This window comes from Hemiscyllium ocellatum, chromosome 2 (assembly GCF_020745735.1).
Source record: "Hemiscyllium ocellatum isolate sHemOce1 chromosome 2, sHemOce1.pat.X.cur, whole genome shotgun sequence".
Taxonomy (NCBI): Eukaryota; Metazoa; Chordata; class Chondrichthyes; order Orectolobiformes; family Hemiscylliidae; genus Hemiscyllium; species Hemiscyllium ocellatum.
In genome coordinates, this window is record NC_083402.1 from 71,688,939 (window position 1) to 71,704,326 (window position 15,388).

The 15,388-nt window shown below is 42.8% G+C and overlaps 1 protein-coding gene across 1 annotated transcript in view; it reads left to right on the top strand.

Annotated features, from left to right (window-relative positions):
* hsd17b4 (hydroxysteroid (17-beta) dehydrogenase 4) overlaps window positions 1-15,388 on the top strand; it is a 134,510-nt gene that overhangs the window by 38,818 nt on the left and 80,304 nt on the right. The window contains exon 11 of the mRNA XM_060844657.1: window positions 9,660-9,788. Within this exon, the coding sequence (XP_060700640.1) occupies window positions 9,660-9,788 (129 nt within the window). The remainder of the gene's footprint in view (window positions 1-9,659; window positions 9,789-15,388) is intronic.

The window sequence follows — 15,388 nt, forward strand, 5'->3', positions numbered from 1 at the left end:
TTGCTAACCACGAATACTATGGTGACTGATGGGAGAAATGTGCCCATAATCAAACTTACACTATCAGTCTTACCATTACTATAAATTTGATGATTCATTAACTCAAATGATCAATTCCACTCTTTTCTACTACAATCCAGAACAAAACAACTACACACCAAGCTTCTTTAATGAATTCAAAATAATGATTAAAAAACACATTCTTAAAGCAAGCAGGAACAACTGGTTAAAAGCTACACTGTGAACCAGAATTCAAAATTTTGTACCAGATTTTCCAAGCAGCTACAACTACAAGAGAGTTGCCTTTCTGGCTCATCTGTCGAGGAAAGACAAACCATGCCTCCACTTCACAGCCTCCAGCTACCGTATTCTGAAACTTAAAGATTAAGACAGTCATTTTGACAACTATCATCAAATAGTGAATACATAAGGGGTGTGTGTGTGTGCACGTACGCCTCTGTAGGTTGGGGAGGGGGTGGGGGGAAGCAAGCTAGGGTGATAACACTGTGGAATTCTTGGCTACAGGAAACAGTTGAGAACAAAACGTTGAATGTTTTGAAGACAGAATTAGATATAGTTCTTAGGGCACAAGGATCAAAAGGTATGAGGAGAAAATGGGAACTGGTACTGAATAAGATGATCAATGATGACCATTCTGAATAGCAGAGTAGACACAAAAGGTTTAATGGCTTCCTCAAGTTCCTGTTTTTTGTTTGTGTTTTCTGTGCAGTTGTCAAGGGCCATGTTTTACTTCCTTCTGGAGTATAGAAGCTGAATGGCCTTATCCCATCTTAGTTCCTGTGGTAATCTTGGACATTTGAGGTTTCATTTGATTCTGGATTTTATTATTTGAAGTTTTGTCCTCATTCTTAATGAAAGGGAGTTATAGACTTAAAAGCCATTATTCAGTCACTGGGAAAATTCTGGAACCAACATAATGAATATGTTAACAGGGACACTTGGATGTTAATAGTGGCATTGAGCAGAATATGTGTAAATCTATGAAAGCAAAAACATACTTGATAAACCTTTTGCAGATCGGAGCTGTAACTATCAGATTAGAGAAGGCGAAATGAGTGAATGTGGTATATTTAAATTTTTATAAGGTCCCACATTAATGTTGGTAAACTAAAATAAAGCACATGGGATTAGGAAGAATATTGGCATAGACTGAAAATTGTTGATGAATGAAAGATGGTCAGAATAAATGGGCCATTTTCAGGTAAGTAGATTGTGATTAGTAGGATCAGTATTTGAGTCCCAACTATTCCCAATACATATGATTGATTAACTACAATATTTCCAAGTTGGTAGATATGACAAAACCATGTGGGAGTGTAAGATGTGAGGAAGATGCAAAGGCACTTCGAGGAGATTGAGAGAGATAAAGAATGGACAAAAATGTGGGAGATGGAATGCATTGTGGAAAACTATGATGTTATCAATCTTGGTAGGAGGAAACAGAAATGTATTCCTTAAATGGCGAGAGGCTTGGCATGTTGAACTTCAAAAAACTTTGGTATCCTTGCTCATGAGTTACTGAAAGTTAATAGACAGGTAGAGCAAGCAAATAAGTATAATAATCTTTATTATAAAAGGATTTTAGCATCAGTGTAATGATGTATTGGTGAAATTATATAGCACCTTGGTAAAGACCATGCTCAATGTATTGTGAATAGTTTAGTCTCTTTTAACCCAAGGGAAGTTAACTTGCTGGCGAAAGAGTTCCACAGAGATTCATCAAACTAATTCTTGAGATGTAGGAATTGCCTTATGAGGAAAGATTAAATGTATGATGATAATTTTCTCTGATGTTTAGGAAAATGAGAGGTGATCTTATTCAAACATAAAATTTTTGCAAGCATTAACAGGTGAGTTGCTTGAAGAGTATTTCTTCTGGCTTGTGTGGGGGGTGGGGGCGGGGAATGGTTCTAGAACCAGAGGACACAATCTCAGCATAAAAGGGCAGGCCATTTAGGACTGGGATGAGGAAGAATATCTTCACTTGGAAATTCTCTGCCCTGGGGGCTGCAGAGGTTCTTTTGCTAGCAGGTGCAAGACTGAGATCAATAGGTTGCAACATATTAGAAGCTCAAGGAATTGTGAGATCGTGCAGGACAATTGAGTTGAAGTACATCAGCTATGAGTGAGATTGAAAGGCTGAATGATCTGCTTCTGTTTGTCTTTCTTGTGTTCTTGTCGAAAAATCTAAATACATTTCTGGTTATTAGTCCTAAGAGGAATGAAATTTCATTCATGTTTTTTGATCTATGCTATTTAAGATTTAATATTTATCTTAGTCTAGCTCCTGGATCATTAAATGTGTTTTTTTAGGCAATAGTTTCCACTTAGTTTACCGTGTTACAAGAAAAGGAAATCAATCATAGTTGGCTTTCTCTGTCAGTTCACAAGTATATCTTCAATAGTGAGAGGTTCTCCACTGATCATAGCAAACAGTTGGAAGAGAGGATATCAAAAATCAGCTTTTGATGTGCAGTTTCCATATTCCAGTTTCTTCGGTAGGGACTTCTAGCTGTGATGAGCTTTGAGAGAAATGTAGTTTTTAAAAATGTTGATAATTTTGCGTGACTTCATGTTTCATTGCAAAGCATTTTGACTCCAGTGAAATCTCAAGTTTGTTCAGTATTTTGTAAGAAAATGTGATTTCCATTACCTGTTTAGCATGAACACTCAAACAATCAATGCGGTGCTGCTCAGTAAAACATTGGCAAGGATACTGCAGGCATCTTGCTACTTTTAGAAATTATCAGGAGTTCCTTAGTGTCCATTGTAACAGACAGTTGGCATCTTGGTTTGACATCAACTCCACAAGCAACATTGCTTCAGTAGTAAATTGAAATGTTGGGGTAGATTAAGTGCTGTAGTCTGAGCAAAGTTTGATGCAAAAGTCTCTTGCTTCTGAGGCAAGAATGCTTCAGACTGAGACAAATTTATAGGATAATTAAGACGTTTATAAATGGAGATTCTTTTGTAAGAATTTTTTTTCTATTACTTAATGGGACATTTATTGCCAGTCCCTAGTTGCCTTTGAGAACGGTGGTGAGCTACATCTTGAACTGCTGCAGTCTATGTGCTGTAGATAGATCTACAATGCCATTAGGGAGGGAATTCCAGAATTTTGACTTAGTGACTGTGAAGGAAGGGTAGTATATTTCTAAGGTCAGGGTGACAGTTGGCTTGTAGGGTAACTTGCGAGTAGTGCTGTTCCCATGTATCTGCTGCACTTGTCCTTCTAAATGGAAGATGTTGTAAGTTTAGATTTAAGGATCTCTGGTGAATTTCTGCAATTCTGCTACTGAGCATTGGTGGTGGAGGGAATGAGTGCTTGTGGATGTGGTGCCAATCAAGCGGGCTGCTTTGTCTTGGATGATCTCAAGTTTGAGTTTTATTGGAGTTATGCCTATCCAGGCAAGTGGGGAGTATTCTGTCATACTTCTAACTTGTGCCTTACTGATGATGGACCGGCTTTGGGGTTTCAGGAGATGAGCTACTTACAGTATTCCTATCCTCTGATCTGCTCTTGTAGCTACTGTATTTATATGGCAAGTCCAGTTGAGTTTCTGGTCAATGGTAACCCACAAGATGTTGATGGCCGGGGATTCAGTGATGGTAATACCATTGAATACTAAGACGTGGTGGTTAGATTGTCAATTATCAGAAATGGTCGTTGCCTGGAATTATATGGAGCGAGTGTTGCTTGCCACTGTCAGCCCAAGTGCAGGTATTGTCCATTTGTTGCATTTGAACATGGAATGCATCAGTACCTGAGAAGTTGCGAATGGTCCTGAACATTGTGCAATTGTTGGTGGACATCCCCATTCTGACCTGTGATGTAGGGAAAGTAATTAATGAAGCAGCTAAGGATGCTTGGAATGAGGACACTACCCTGAGGAACTCCTGCAGAGATGTCCTGGAGCTGGCATGACTGACCTCCAAAAATCACAACCATATTCCTGCATGCCAGGTTTGACTGTAATCAATGAAACTTTTGCCCACTGATTCCCTTTGACTGCACTTCTGCTCAGGCTCCTTAATGGCACACTCGGCCTCGATGTCAAGGGCTGTCACTCTCGCTTCACCTCTGGAGTTTTCTTTTTGTTCATATTTGAACCAATACAATCAGGAGCACTGTCCCACATTGAACTGAACGTGGGCATCAGTGAGCAGGTACTACTTAATAGCACGATTGATGATAGCTTCAATCATATTATTGATAATTGAGAATAGACTGATAAACTGGTTGGATTTGTTCTACATTTTGGATACAGGATTTACCTGGACAGTTTTCCACAGTCTTCATTACTATTGCGCTGAATGTTGTCACAGCCCACATCCTGTGCAGTATCCAGTGTCTGTGGGGTTGGGCTCTTTCATCATTGAGAATGGGGATATTTGTGGCAAAACTTCCTTCAGTGAATTGTTTAATTGCCCATCACCATTCACAACTGGATGTGACAGAACTGCAGGGCTTAGATCTGATCCATAGGTTGTGGGATTGCTAAACTCTGTCCACCACTTGCTGCTTATGCTGTTGGGTACGCAAGTAGTCCTGTTTGGTAGCTTTATTGGGTTGGCACTTTGCATTGAAGCAAAGTTTGTCCCCTGACTTGATGGCAGTGGTTGAGTGGGGGATCTACCTGGCCATGAGGTTGCAGATTGTGCTGGAGCACAGGTCTGCTGTAAATGCCCACAACACCTCATGGATGCCCGGTCTTGTGTTGCTGGATCTATTTGAAGTCTGTTTCATTTAGCATGGTAGTAGTGCCACACAACATGATGGAGGTAATTCTTAATGTGAAAGCAAGATTTTGTCTCCACAAGGACTCTGTGGTGGTCAGTCGAACACATTCTGCCATGGACAGATGTATCTGAGATTGGTAAGGATGAGGTCAAGTATGTTTTTCCCACTTGTTGGTTCCCTCACCACCTGCCGCAGACCCAGTCTAGCAACTATGTTCTTTGTGACCTGACCAGTGCGATCAGTAGTGCTGCCGAGCCATGTTGCGGATGGACGTTGATATCTCCCACCCAGAGTATGTTTTGTGAATGTTTATACAGTCTTAGTTGGCTGAAGTTTCTTTTTGAGGTGATTAGCGGGAGTCATGAAAACTCTCAAGTGCCAAAAGGGACAGGAAGTGTCCACATAGATTAGATTTTCAGTGCAGTGATGTGGGCTAACTAGGAAAAATTTCAGAAGCAGCTACAGGTTGAAGAGTGTTGAAGTGAGATGTTTATATGAATTACCTTGATGCTGTGGGACGTTGTCTCATTTATACAGAAAAATGTAAAGTCTTGCAGTTCTCATTTCCCACATCCATGAGCTCTTGCACTCTTCCCGTGCCACATGCATCTAACCTTCCAATGACCCCGTGCATCCCATGGCAAACTGTATCCTTCACTCATCCCATCATATTCCCCCCACCCCCACATGATAATCTCTAATCCCATTCACACTCTCTGCTCATAATATCTCCATGTTTAGCTGTGACCCGTCCCCACCCTCCTGTTCCCAATCTATGGCATTTGCTTAACCACAAACCCTCCGTACACAGTGTGAAAGTTATAGTGACAGCAGAATGGTTTAAAAAACGGGAACAAAAAAGTCATTTTTAAAACAGGCCAATAATACCCTCACTAGGCATTCTAGGTTATGAGCCTAAACATCCATTAGTGTTGAAACTGTTACGCCCCAGGGAAGAATATGATTAATTGACAGTTCCAATTTTCGGATTTTCTTTTTTAATTGTACAATATTTATTCACCTAGAATAGAGACCTTCAAGTAGTTGTTTTTGTCGTTGATATTTTGAAGTGTCTGAGTGATTGACACTTATGGCTAACAGTATAAGGCAGGTTTTTTAAAACAACAAGAAGTTCTGAATGGTTAATTAAAACACAAACCTACATATCCTATTGAGCTCTTAGGTTCATTGTCGCTGTATTGCGGATGAAAGACATGGAAGTGCTATAGCTTGACGTGGGAAGTTGGCAGAAGGCCATGTCTTGACATGAAAGCTACAAGGGACATTATACTGGAGTTGAAAATGTGTTGCTGGAAAAGCGCAGCAGGTCAGGCAGCATCCAAGGAGCAGGAGAATTGACGTTTTGGGCATGAACCCTTCTTCAGGAATGAGGAAAGTGTGCCAAACAGGCTAAGATAAAAGGTAGGGAGGAGGGACTTGGGGGAGGGGCATTGGAAATGCGGTAGGTGGAAGGAGATCCAGGTGAGGGTGATAGGCTGGAGTGGGGTGGGGGCGGAGAGGTCAGGAAGAAAATTGCAGGTTAGGAAGGTGGTGCTGAGTTCGAGGGTTGGGACTGAGACAAGGTGGGGGGAGGGGAAATGAGGAAACTGGAGAAATCTGAGTTCATCCCTTGTGGTTGGAGGGTTCCTAGGCGGAAGATGAGGCACTCTTGTTGCTGTTGTGTTGCTATGGTCTGGCAATGGAGGAATCCAAGGACCTGCATGTCCTTGGTGGAGTGGGAGGGAGGGTTGAAGTGTTGAGCCACGGGGTGGTTGAGTTGGTTGGTCCGGGTGTCCCAGAGGTGTTCTCTGAAACGTTCCGCAAGTAGGCGGCCTGTCTCCCCTATGTAGAGGAGGCCACATCGGGTGCAGCGGATGCAGTAAATGATGTGTGTGGAGGTGCAGGTGAAGTTGTGGCAGATATGGAAGGATCCCTTGGGGCCTTGGAGGGATGTGAAGGGGGAGGTGTGGGTGCAAGTTTTGCAATTCTTGTGGTTGCAGGGTAAGGTGCCGGGAGTGGAGGTTGGGTTGGTGGGGAGGTGTGGACCTGAAAAGGGAGTCACGGAGGGAGGAATCTTTTCGGAACGCTGATAGTGGAGGGGAGGGAAATATATCCCTGGTGGTGGGGTCTGTTTGGAGGATGGCGAATATGACGACGGATGATATGATGTGTATGGAGGTTGGTGGGTGGTAGGTGAGGACCAGTGGGGTTCTGTCCTGGTGGCGATTGGAGGGGCGGGGCTCAAGGGCGGAGGAGCGGCAAATGGAGGAGATGCAGTGGAGAGCATCGTCGATCATGTCTGGGGGGAAATTGCGGTCTTTGAAGAACGAGGCCATCTGGGTTGTTTGGTATTGGAACTGGGAGCAGATGCGGCGGAGTCAAAGGTATTGGGTATATGAGATGGTGTTTTTACAGGGGCAGGGTGGGAAGAGGTGTAGTCTAGGTAGCTGTGGGAGTCGGTCGGTTTATAGTAAATGTCCGTGTTGATTCGATCGCCCGAGATAGAAATGGAGAGGTCTAGGAAGGGGAGGGAGGAGTCTGAGGCGGTCCAGGTAAATTTTAAGGTCGGGGTGGAAGGTGTTAGTAAAGTGGATGAACTGTTCAACCTCCTTGTGGGAGCACGAGGCAGCGCCGATACAGTCATTGATGTAGCGGAGGAAAAGGTGGGGTGTGGTGCCAGTGTAGCTGCGGAAGATGGACTGTTCCACATATCCTATGAAGAGGCAGGCATAGCTGGGGCCCATGGCTACTCCTTTGATTTGAAGGAAATGGGAGGATTGGAAAGAGAATTTGTTCAGGATGAGGACCAGTTCAGTCAGTCGAAGGAGGATGTCAGTGAAAGGGTACTGGTTGGTACGGCGGGAAAGGAAGAAGCGGAGGGCTTTGAGTCCTTCGTGATGGGGGATGGAGGTGTACAGAGACTGGATGTCCATGGTGAAGATAAGGCGTTGGGGACCAGGAAAGCGAAAATCATGGAGGAGGTGGAGGGCATGGGTAGTGTCCTGAATGTAGGTGGGGAGTTCTTGGACTAAGGGGGACAGGACCGTGTCGAGGTATGCAGAGATGGGTTCGGTGGGGCAGGAGCAGGCTGAGACAATGGGTCGGCTGCGGCAATCAGGTTTGTGGATTTTGGGCAGGAGGTAGAAACGGTCAGTGCGGGGTTGTGGGACTGTGAGGTTGGAGGCGATGGATGGGAGATCCCCTGAGGTGATGAGGTTATGGATGGTCTGGGAGATGATGGTTTGGTGGTGGGAGGTGGTGACATGGTCAAGGGGGCATTAGGAGGAGGTGTCCTCGAGCCAACCCAACCTCCACTCCCGGCACCTTCCCCTGCAACCGCAAGAAATGCAAAACTTGCGCCCACACCTACCCCCTTACTTCCCTCCAAGCCCCCAAGGGATCCTTCCATATCCGCCACAAATTCACCTGCACCTCCATACACACCATTTACTGCATCCACTGCACCCGATGTGGCCTCCTTTATATTAGGGAGACAGGCTGCCTACTTGCGGATCGTTTCAGAGAACACCTCTGGGACACCTGGACCAACCAACCCAACCACCCCGTGGTTCAACACTTCAACTCCACCTCCCACTCCACCAAGGACATGCAGGTCCTTGGATTCCTCTATCCCCCAAGTCCCTTCTCCCTACCTTTTATCTTAGCCTGCTTGGCACACTCCCCTCATTCCTGAAGATGGGCTCATGCCTGAAACGTCGATTCTCCTGCTCCTTGGATGCTGCCTGACCTGCTGCGCTTTTCCAGCAACACATTTTCAGCTCCGATCTCCAGCATCTGCAGTCCTCACTTTCTCCTCGAACATTATAGTGGGGGGTCAAACTAGGCATGTGACCTATTGGGAACCATGTGGGACAGGTGGCGGGGTGGCGTAACTCAGCGCAGGATGCATGCATAAAAGCATTTGAACTTGCATTTCGAAAGATTACCATATTTGGACTCTGAATCTTGGCACATCCTGAGTGTCCTGAGCCATGGATCTTTGAAAAACAGGTTTGCATACATGAAAATTGAGAGGTACAAGGACCTGCAGATGCCTGCAAAGGAGCCAGCCAGGTTGGGGAAGTGTAAGAGTGTAAGTGCAGGCTCTTAACATGAACCAACCCACAATCTTGAAAGCTACTGCTGAGAATCTGCAATTTGAGACGCTTTCAATCTTCCATGCAGTCTCTCCAACTCCATAAAAATGTAGTGTGGCAAGGGCCAAATTCATTTAGTGTTGTGCAATGATGCATTCAGTGAATTTTATTTATTTTAGATTAGATTACTTACAGTGTGGAAACAGGCCCTTCGGCCCAACAAGTCCACACCGACCCGCCGAAGCGACAACCCACCCATACCCCTACATATACCCCTTACCTAACACTACGGGCAATTTAGCATGGCCAATTCACCTGACCCGCACATCTTTGGACTGTGGGAGGAAACCGGAGCACCCGGAGGAAACCCACGCAGACACGGGGAGAACGTGCAAACTCCACACAGTCAGTCGCCTGAGGCGGGAATTGAACCCAGGTCCCTGGCGCTGTGAGGCAGCAGTGCTAACCACTGTGCCACCGTGCCACCCTAATTGCAAGACTGGCTTTATAATTAATGTAGTTATGTTAAGTTGTTTCAACCAAGTGATGTATTTGAATCCTAATATCAGCAACATACTTGAACACTCGGCTTATTTAGAATTTTAATTGAATCCTTTTACATTTTTAAGCTTTTTTAGGACAGTTGCTTGGTCAACTATTGTTATTGAGAATTGTTTGGAAATGGATTCTGACTTTCAAACAATGCTTTTTTTTTAACCTTATAATGTTAGTCTTGAAAACAATTAATATAATTTCTATTGTGACTCATTAACTCTGTGACTGCATTTTATTTTTGTCAGTGCGTTGGGAACGAACATTGGGTGCTACAGTAAGGCAGAAAGATCAGGAAATGACACCTGAGGCAGTTCGTGACAGCTGGGACCAAATTTGTGACTTTGAGAATGCTACTAAACCTAAAAGCAACAGAGGTAATTTTTTTAGTGGAGATTATGCCAAGTTGGTAATTTGTGAATTCTGAAAACGTTCAGAATTGTCTGAGAATATATCTGAAATTATATGCTATTAATAATGTTGCTAAGATAAGGAATGATATTGCTTGATGCTGTTAAAAAACTGAAAAGTGCAGCCCTTGATGTTGAAGTGTTAGAACTAATTGTGAATTTTAGAGAATATTTAACAGAGTTGCTGTAACAAAATAAGTCATGAACATTTGAATTTGATGAGTTGGAACTAAATTACAGGAGCAAAGGTGGGGTGGGGAGGTCTGCTTTTTTTTGCTTCATTATTTGTAGCAGTTTGTGTAAACTTAGACCATAAGGAACAGTAACAGGCTGTATGGCCCCTTGATCTGCTCTATTATTCAATAGTATCATGGCTGATCTGATATTTCTCACATCCACTTTTCTGCCCTTTCCCCATAAACCTTATTCCCCCACTAATTACCAATCTGTCTCTCCTAGCCTTAAATATACACAAGATCTCTGACCCAAAACTTCTGTGTGGCAAGGAGTTCAAAAGACTCTTGGCCCTCAGAGAGAAGAAATTCTTCCTGAATTCAATCATAAATTAGCACCCCTTTATTCTGAGACTATGTCCTTTGGTCCCACAGACTCCCATAAGGGGAAATATCCTCTCAGCATTTACCTTGAGAATCTTGAGAATCCTGTATATTTAAATAAGATCACTTCTCATTTTTCTAAATTACAATGAGTTGAGGCCTAACTTGTTTAGCCTTTGCTCATAAGACAACACCTCCATACCATAGATCATTCTCATGAATCTTCTCTGAACTACCTCCAATTAAATAATATCATTCCTTAAATAAGGCAACATAACTGCTCTCAGGGCTCCAGGTGTGGTCTTACCTGTGGCTTGCACAGTTGCAGTAAGACTTCCCTATTCTAATACTGAAACCCCCTTGAAGTAAGAGCCAGGATTGGGGCGGGGCACGGTGGCTCAGTGGTTAGCATTACTGCTTCACAGCACCAGGGTCTCAGGTTCAATTCCAGCCTTGGGAACTGTCCGTGTGGAGTTTCACCCCATGTCTGCGTGGGTTTCCTCCGGGTGCTCCGGTTTCCTCCCACAATCCAGAGATGTGCAGGTTAGGTGAATTGGCCATGCTAAATTGCCCATAGTGTCAGGTGCATTAGTCAGAGGGAAATTGGTCACACTTCAGAGGGTCAGTGTGGACTTGTTGGGCCGAAGGACCTGTTTCCATACTGTTGGGAATCTAATCTAATTCCATTAACCTTCCCGATTACCTGCTGTATCTGGCTGCTAACTTTGTGTTTCATGCACAAGCTTGAGGCAGTAATTACTTAACATTTTGTCCAGTGTTTTAGTGCTTATTGTAAATGAATACATAAAGAAAGATAAATCACATTTGCAGTAGGTGATTCTGAGAGAAACTGGAGACATTGCGCTAGAGTACAAAATAAAGGGGGGTATCAAGCGTCTGAACATTTTACTGTAGATGTTGGTCACCTCTCACAGATGTACAGGATCACAATGGGGTTGACCTGAACGAACAATGTAATCGAAGTAAGTAGGAGGAGGAGGGTTCACAGGGATTTACATGTTAATTGTTCAGTCTTTCAGTCACTGGCTAGAGTGATCAGTTTACAGCAAATATAGGAGAGAAAGCTGACTAGTTTCCGGCTTGCATTACTTTGCTGCATAAGAAAGAGTGCGAGACCCAGTTTCTTCCTATCTGGAAAATCTCTGCCCTTTATCGTTCACATTCACAAATTGTTTGGCTGTTCAGGAACCAGTGGGAGTATTGTCAGGCTGATAATCCTTTGCATCCACAATTGGTTACAATTGCAGAAACCAATCAACTAATTGTTCCTGGCCAGATGTCTTTGTGTTAACACATTCTGATGCTGCAACATCTTATCTGACTTTTCTCACTGCTTGCAATTCACAATGAGTAACTAGTTTACAAAAACGCAACAGTTCCTTCCACAGTCCTTGGTTTTAAAACAATCTTTTCCAGACCACAAATATGAGCAAAGGAAAATTTTAAAGGTTCAATTTTTACACCATACAGTTCATTTATCTGCACAGGCCAAAACCAAAATGAGAATATTTTGATTGAAATCTATCATCAATCAAGCCACATCAAATTTAGCACAGCGAAACACAGATTATGGAGATGAATACGTGGCACAAGGAAGGCGGTGGAAAAGAGGAGTTTAATTTTATTGACATTAGCACTTATACTAGAATAGGAAAGAATTTTATTTTGGAAGTGATTCCACCTGAGCCAGGTTGTAGTATAAAGTATAAATAAATGTTGTGAGGATTTTTAACGAGAAAGTGTAGTGAGGAGAATAGAGGGTGGGAAGAGAGAAGGCAAGTTTAATAATTGGAAATGATCAAAAAGGGAATAGAGTAGCTGTCAGAAATTATTTTGTACATTACAGACAAAGAGAAAGTAAAAAGACGTTAAGTAATTAAACTAGACGCTGTTCCGAAGAAGCATGTGGCCCACATGAAAGCTACAAATTCTCAAATGGACAGAAGTAAAATATACCCGGTCCTTCTAGAAATGCTGTTAGAGCCTGAGAGTTCTCTCTCCATCAAGCATTGAAGAAACCTCAGAGTCTGAGATGAACATGGTGGATGTCACAGTCTCGATACGTTTATCATCTAAAGAGGAGGATGAATTTCTTTTGAGATGCTCTGGGCAAGAAGTGGACTATGGTCCAGTACACAACCTGTATCTGTGGCTGAGTTGGAGGAATCATACCCGGTGCGAAAGTGCCCCAGGAAAAGAAAAAGACCAGGCCTGTGTGCCTGGATTTAGGAAGGGGACAGGAGGGGTGGGGAAAGGGATGTGGTGATTGTGACAAAGGTCAGCAAAGTGGACCTCATAGAGTATGAGTTATCATATCGGGGCTGTTAACATGTCCAATCAGGGAGCCTTGGCTAATAGATATAAACATGAGTGTCAGAAGTTCTGTTCACTGATTGCTAGCACTGAGGAAGCCAGACCAGTGCCAAGTACTGCGCATGTGTAAATAAAGGATGGCTTGATGACAGGAATCTGGCCTGTGGGGTTATTTCACTAGCCTTATAAGATTACATCTTTATCCCAGGAATCAGCCAAGTGAGCCTTGTTTGAGCTGCTGTCAATGCAAGTTTATCATTCCTTAAGTAAAGAGCCTAAAATTGCGCACAGCATTCTAGGTTTTGCCAATGACCTGCCGAGTTGTAACAAGATGTCCCTGCAATTGTACTCCATCTCTCTTTCAATAAAAACTAACATTTTGTTTGCCTTCTTAATTAATTGTTATATGTTAACTTCTTGTGATTCACATACAAAGGACACCATGATCTGCTGTTTTATTCTTTTCATTGAAGTAAGAAATATCTAATTTTCTCTCATTCTACTCAATTACTTAATCCTGAGTAGCTGTTAAACTGAACCTCTGACTCTCCAGTGGCTATGCCTACCATGTCCTGCTATTCCCCTGAAACTCCCTGACTCTTCATTGCTCTCTGTGTATTGGTGAATTCAGTGGATCAAAACCACTGTGTAAAATAATTTTTCCTCATCTTGGACCTAATGGCACCTCATTTTTTATCGAATTGTTCCAGTTGATTTTAAACTCCTCAGTCAGGGGAAACATTTAACCTGCATTGATCCTGTCTATCCGTTTAGAATTTTGTAGGTTTGTCCAATTTTGAGATGTTCATGAGATGAACATAGAGGCCATTAGGTTCAGGGCATTTTTCTGAATTAGTCCTACTGGTTTTTCTAGTTTTGTTTTCCCAGTTATTGATTTAAGTCCCTGCCCCTCCTTTTCATTTTTATTGCTTAACTGTTTCTCGAATGCTTTTTGTGCCTTCTCCTGTGAAGGAATCTCGGTCTGGTGTCTCCAATGTAATGAAAGCTGCATAATCAGTTTAGAAATTGAAAGAAGTCCGCTAAAATCTTTGCTTCACCTGGGAGCAGTTTTTAGATCCTTGGACAATGAGGATGGAGGAATTGCTAACTTGTGTTCATCTGCAGCAAGATATCTGCACATTTATATTTGAGTTCTCTCAGTATGAAGGCCAACATACCATTTTCCTTTTCTACTGCTTGCTGCACCTGCATCGAAAGAAGCTATGTGAAGGGCAGGTAATGTTGGGGGTGATTGAAGAGTCAACCAGAGTGTCACCAAGGAATAGTACTTTCAAAAGGTAGAGAGAAGAGAAGAGGAAATGTATTTAACAGTTACATCACACTCGGGTGGTAGAATGCAGGAGGGTGATCTGAATACAGAGACTAGTGGGGTGGGTAGTGCAAAGAAGGGGAAGCTTATGCTGACCATTGGTGGGAGGGATGTGGTGGGAATAGAAGTATGGCTAATGAATCAGAATCAGTTGAGAGCCCACCGTCACATTGGGTGGGAGGTGAAATTTAGTGGGGGGGGAGAAAAAAGACAGCTCAAAATTACTTTTGGAACAGGGTCAAACAGAGCTGCACAATTCAGGATAAAATCCCATTTGCAAATGGGAAAAGCTGTAGTCTCAATGTGATCCTTCAGAGGAAAGGAAGTTCTCTAGGTGTTTTGAGCAGCTCACTGGCTGGATCTATACATGCCATGCTACCTCTTGGGAGCAAGCTGAAAGGTTTACAGAAGAGGCTATCCAAAAGTAGAGTAAAAATCATCACATTCACTGGGAGCCGGTGGATGTAGTTTATTTGGACTTTCATAAAGCTTCCAACAAAATGCAACACAATGATGTGTAATATTAAAGCACGTAGGATCGAAAGTAGTTAGGATAGTTGATAGACAAGAAACAAATAGTAGGAATAAATAGATCGTTTTTCAGAATGTCAGGTAGTTACTAGTGGGGTACCACAGAGATCAGTGCTAGGATCCCAGCTATTCACAATATATGTTAATAATAGCTGGATGATGGAAATGTAATAACTCCAAATTTACAGATGACATAAGGCTGGGTGGAAACGTGAGAATGATGCAGAGATGATGCAGTGTGACTTAAACAGGCTGAATAGATGGACAAATGCATAACTGATGCAGTATCATGTGGATAAATGTGAGGGAATCCACTTTGGTAGTAAAAACAGGAATGCAGATTGTTATCTAAATGGTTATAAATTGTGAGGGAGCATTGTGCCGTAAGACCTGCAAATCCTTCTACACCAGTTGCTGACAGTAAGCATGCAGGTGCAACAAGCAGTAGAAAAGGCAAATATTATGTTGGCCTTCATAGTGAGAGGACTCAAATACAAATGTGGGGATGTCTTGCTGCAGTTGTACAGGGCCTTGGTAAGGCCACATCTGGAATAGTGTTGGATTTTTGTCATCTTATCTGAGGAAGTGTGTTCTTGCTATGTCATGAAGGTTTATCAGACTAATTACTAGGAAAATTAGTTCTGATGTGAGAGGAGATGTTGAATTGATTCAAATTGTATTTGCCAGCCTCACGAAGAATGAGGGGAAATCTCAGATTTTAAAGGTTTCTCGTGGGATTAGATAGGGTAGACACAGGAAGGATGTTCCTAATGGTGGGGTGTGCAGAACCAGGATTTACAGTGAAAGGATATGGC